Below are 4,258 nucleotides of genomic sequence, written 5' to 3' on the forward strand. Positions count from 1 at the left end.
GATCCAGCGCTGGTAGAGGTAAATGAAGAAGACGACGTCTGCGGGGAGGAAGAGCGGCGTCATGGGGGGAAAGAACGGGAAAAGCGGGATTTGGGAGGGTGGGGGGCAGCGGCGGGCCGGGGGAAGTGGGCGCGAGGGAGGCGGAAGGGGGAAACGCGGGATTCGGGATGCGCGGGCTCGGCGGCACGGAGGGCTGCCGCGGGGCGCAGCCATAGGGATGCGGGGCACATCCATAGGGAAACAAGGGGAGGTTTCCATAGGGATGCAGGGCACATCCATAGGGAAACAAGGGGTTTCCATAGGGATGCGGGGCACATCCATAGGGAAACAAGGGGATGTTTCCATAGGGATGCGGGGCACATCCATAGGGAAACAAGGGGGGATCTCCATAGGGATGCGGGGCACATCCATAGGGATGCAGGGCACATCCATAGGGATGCAGGGCACATCCATAGGGATGCAGGGCACCTCCGCAGGGACGCAGGGCACATCCGTGTGGAAGCAAGATGCCTCTGTAGGGATGCAAGGCACTTCCATAGGGAAGCGGGGTACCTCGGCAGGGATGTGGGGCGCATCCATACGGACACAGGGCACATCCCTCGGGACACGGGGCGCATCCATACAGACGCGGGGCGCATCCCTTGGGATGTGGGGCATATCCATAGGGATGTGAGGTGCATCCATACGGATGTGGCGCACATCAACAGGGAAGCAGGGCGCATCCATACAGACGTGGGGCACAGTCATAAAGATGTGGGGCGCATCCATACGGATGTGGGATGCATCCATACAGACGCGGGCGCATCCCTCGGGATGCGGGGCGCATCCATACAGACATGGCACGTAGCCATAAGGACGTGGGGCGCATCCATAGGGATGCGGGGTGCATCCATAGGGATGCGAGGTGCATCCATACGGATGTGGGGCACATCCATAGGGAAGCAGGGCGCATCCATACAGACGTGAGGCACAGCCATAAAGACGTGGGACGCATCCATAGGGATGCGGGGTGCATCCATAGGGACGTGGGGCGCATCCATAGGGATGCGAGGTGCATCCATAGGGATGTGGCGCACATCAATAGGGAAGCTGCGCACATCCGTACAGACGCAGGGAACATCCATAGGGACGCAGAATGCATCCATAGGGACGCGGGGCGCATCCATACGGACGTGGGCGCATCCATACAGACATGGGGCGCATCCATACAGACACGGGGCACAGCCATAAGGACGTGGGGCGCATCCATAAGGACGCAGGGCGCATCCATAGGGATGCGAGGTGCATCCATACGGATGTGGCGCACATCAATAGGGAAGCGGGGCACATCCATAGGGAAGCTGGGCACATCCCTAGGGACGCGGGGCACATCCCTAGGGACGCGGGGCACATCCATAGGGACGTGGGGCACATCCCTCGGGGCGCATCCATACGGATGTGGCGCACATCAATAGGGAAGCTGGGCACATCCATAGGGACGCGGGGCACATCCATAAGGACGTGGGGCACATCCATAGGGAAGCAGGGCGCATTCATACAGACATGGGGCACAGCCATACGGACGCGGGGCGCATCCATAGGGACGCGGGGCACATTCATGCAGATGCAAGGCACGTCCGTAGGGACACGGGGCACATCCATAGGGACGCGAGGCACATCCATAGGGACGCGGGGCACATTCATGCAGATGCAAGGCACGTCCATAGGGACGCGGGGCACATCCATAGGGACGCGAGGCACAGCCATAGGGACGCGGGGCACATCCATAGGGACGCGGGGCACATTCATGCAGATGCAAGGCGCATCCATAGGGACGCGGGGCGCATCCACAGGGACGCGGGGCGCATCCATAGGGACGCGGGGCGCATCCATAGGGACGCGGGGCGCTCACCGTCGCGCAGGCAGCCTATCCGGTACATCATGGGCATCTTGATGACAAAGGCGAAGAGGTCGTCGATGAAGGTGTTGAGCGCCTTGTAGGTCAGCATGCGCCACGGCAGGTGCGCCACCGACTTCAGCTTGTAGTTGATGAAGAGCTGCGGCGTCATGGTGATGAAGCCTGCGAGGCCGAAGGCTCCGTCAGAGCCCCGCTCGCCTCTCCCGGCCCGCCGGAGAGCCGCTTTTCCGGCCGGGAGGACGGCACGCGGATTGAGCCCCGCTCCTTCCCGCACTCCGGGGGTACCCGGAGGTGCTCCCAGCTGCCCGGCTCCAGGGATTCGGGATAGTTGCGGGCTTCGGGAGAGCCGGGAATGCCGACGGATCGGCAGGACTCACCGAAGGTGAGGAGGAAGCCGTAGAGCATGCTCAGCACCCACGAGTACCAGCCCTTGTGCTCCAGGTACAAGAGGCTGTAGACGGCGTAACAGCCCAGCAAGGGGAAGAGGATCCACGAGAGGTACCGGAACGCCATCTGGGAAGGCAGGGAGCGCACGGATGAGCTGGGAAAAGGCCTGGAGGCGGCACTCGGGCTTCGCCGTTCCCCCTCTCCGCAGCTTAGCGCCCCTTTCCCGAGGATTTCGGAGGCCTTGGATCAAGGGGAGGTGATGAGTGATGGCCGGAGCTGCTTTTCCAAGAGCCTGCGCTGTCCCCCGAGAGATGGGGCAGGAAAAGGCTTCCCGGGATATTCTCCCGCCTGCGGAAAAGCCGGAGCCCTGCTCCGGAAAGCCGCCGCAGCTACTCACGTCATCGTACACCTTGGTGGAAGACTCGATGTACGTGGATTTGTCCGTGAAGGTGAGGCGCGGAAACACCCCGGCCACCTTGTTCTCCCGGTCCAGCTGCCGGGAGAAGCGGACGGGGCCGCGCGTCACCCACGGGTGTCACCCCCGGGTGTCACCCCCGGGTGTCCTGCTGCACCCCACTCACCCGCACGTCCATGACCTTCGTGATCTTCCAGAGGTCGATGAGGAGCCCGATGAAGACGCTGACCTGCACCACAAAGTTGGTCTCGTTGTCCAGGATGTAGAGGAGGACGACGAGCGACTGGAAGACGCCGAAGAAGACGGAGCGGACGGAGAGGCCCTCCAGGGACTGCCGGCTGTTCCAGAACTGGATGTCTGCGGAGGAGGAGCGGAAGGCGGCCGCTCCGGCGCGGCCGGGAGAGGTGGGAATGAGGCCGCGCGTCGCTTCGCCGCTGCCGGATCCGCTCGGCCCGGGACTCACCGTTTTTGAAGGCCAGGAACTCGAAGACGCTGTGGACGATGGAGACGACGATGGTCAGAGCGAGCAGGTAGGGGTTGGTCTCCAGGAGGGCGACCTGCAAGCGAGAGCCTCGCTGAGGCTCCGGGATGCCCCCGGAAACCCGACGGGAGCGGGGCACAGGGAGCAACCCCCCTCACCTTCACCGAGTCCTGCTCCTCGTCCGACTGCTCGTACAGGTCCTCGCCCAGGAAATTCCAGGGGGATTTGGTGCTCTGGGCGGCGTAGAGCTGCCAGCGCCACAGCGAGAGCGGGCAGAAGGAGAGGCGGAAGGGCAGGCGCTGCAGCGTCTCGTTGATGGGGAAATAATCCTTCTGCAGGTTCCAGTAGTCGTTGAAGTAGAGGATGGGGTAGTAGTCGCCGCTGACGGCGTCGAACTTCACGTCTGCGGCCGAGGAGGAGCCCTGAGCGGCGCGGGGAGCCCCCATCCCGCGCGGGGCAGGGGCGGCTTCGTTCCCGAGGGACGCCGGCGGATCCCGGGGGTGTTTCCCGAGGGAGCGGGAGCGCGTGCCGGGCCTTACACTGGTCCAGGGGGGGCGGCACGCTGCCCTTCACCCAGGGCGTGTGGTCGTCCACCATGTTGATGGTCAGGTTGGGGTGCCAGTGCGAGATCACCTCCACGGGGCCGTAGTCCTCGGCCCTCTGCGAGGGCCGGAAAATCCCGCTGGGAATCTCCAAGGAGCCCCCGACCCGCGGCCGTTCCCGCCGGGAATCTCCAGGGAGCCCCCGACCTGCGGCCGTTCCCGCCGGGAATCCCCAGGGAGCCCCCGACCTGCAGCCGATCCCGCCGGGAATCCCCAGGGAGCCCCCGACCTGCGGCCGATCCTACCGGGAATCCCCAGGGAGCCCCCGACCCGCAGCCGATCCTGACGGGAATCCCCAGGGAGCCCCCGACCTGCAGCCGATCCCGCCGGGAATCTCCAAGGAGCCCCCGACCCGCGGCCGATCCTACCGGGAATCCCCAGGGAGCCCCCGACCCGCGGCCGATCCCGCCGGGAAGCCCCCGACCCGCGGCCGATCCCGCCGGGAACGGCCGGGAAGGAGCCAGTTACCTTGATCA

At 64.8% G+C, this 4,258-nt stretch overlaps 1 protein-coding gene across 1 annotated transcript in view; it reads right to left on the minus strand.

Moving 5' to 3' along the window:
* Positions 1 to 3: 3 nt before the first annotated feature.
* CLPTM1 (CLPTM1, transmembrane protein) overlaps positions 4 to 4,258 on the minus strand; it is a gene marked incomplete at both ends in the record, with an annotated part of 5,499 nt that continues 1,244 nt past the window's right edge. Inside the window, 8 exons of the mRNA XM_026046325.1 lie at positions 4 to 38; positions 1,892 to 2,059; positions 2,275 to 2,410; positions 2,682 to 2,777; positions 2,866 to 3,056; positions 3,163 to 3,256; positions 3,339 to 3,583; positions 3,720 to 3,840. Of these exons, the coding sequence (XP_025902110.1) occupies positions 4 to 38; positions 1,892 to 2,059; positions 2,275 to 2,410; positions 2,682 to 2,777; positions 2,866 to 3,056; positions 3,163 to 3,256; positions 3,339 to 3,583; positions 3,720 to 3,840 (1,086 nt within the window). The remainder of the gene's footprint in view (positions 39 to 1,891; positions 2,060 to 2,274; positions 2,411 to 2,681; positions 2,778 to 2,865; positions 3,057 to 3,162; positions 3,257 to 3,338; positions 3,584 to 3,719; positions 3,841 to 4,258) is intronic.

The sequence above is a fragment of the Nothoprocta perdicaria genome, unplaced genomic scaffold (assembly GCF_003342845.1).
Source record: "Nothoprocta perdicaria isolate Ctin4 unplaced genomic scaffold, notPer1 scaffold_1075, whole genome shotgun sequence".
NCBI lineage: Eukaryota > Metazoa > Chordata > Aves > Tinamiformes > Tinamidae > Nothoprocta > Nothoprocta perdicaria.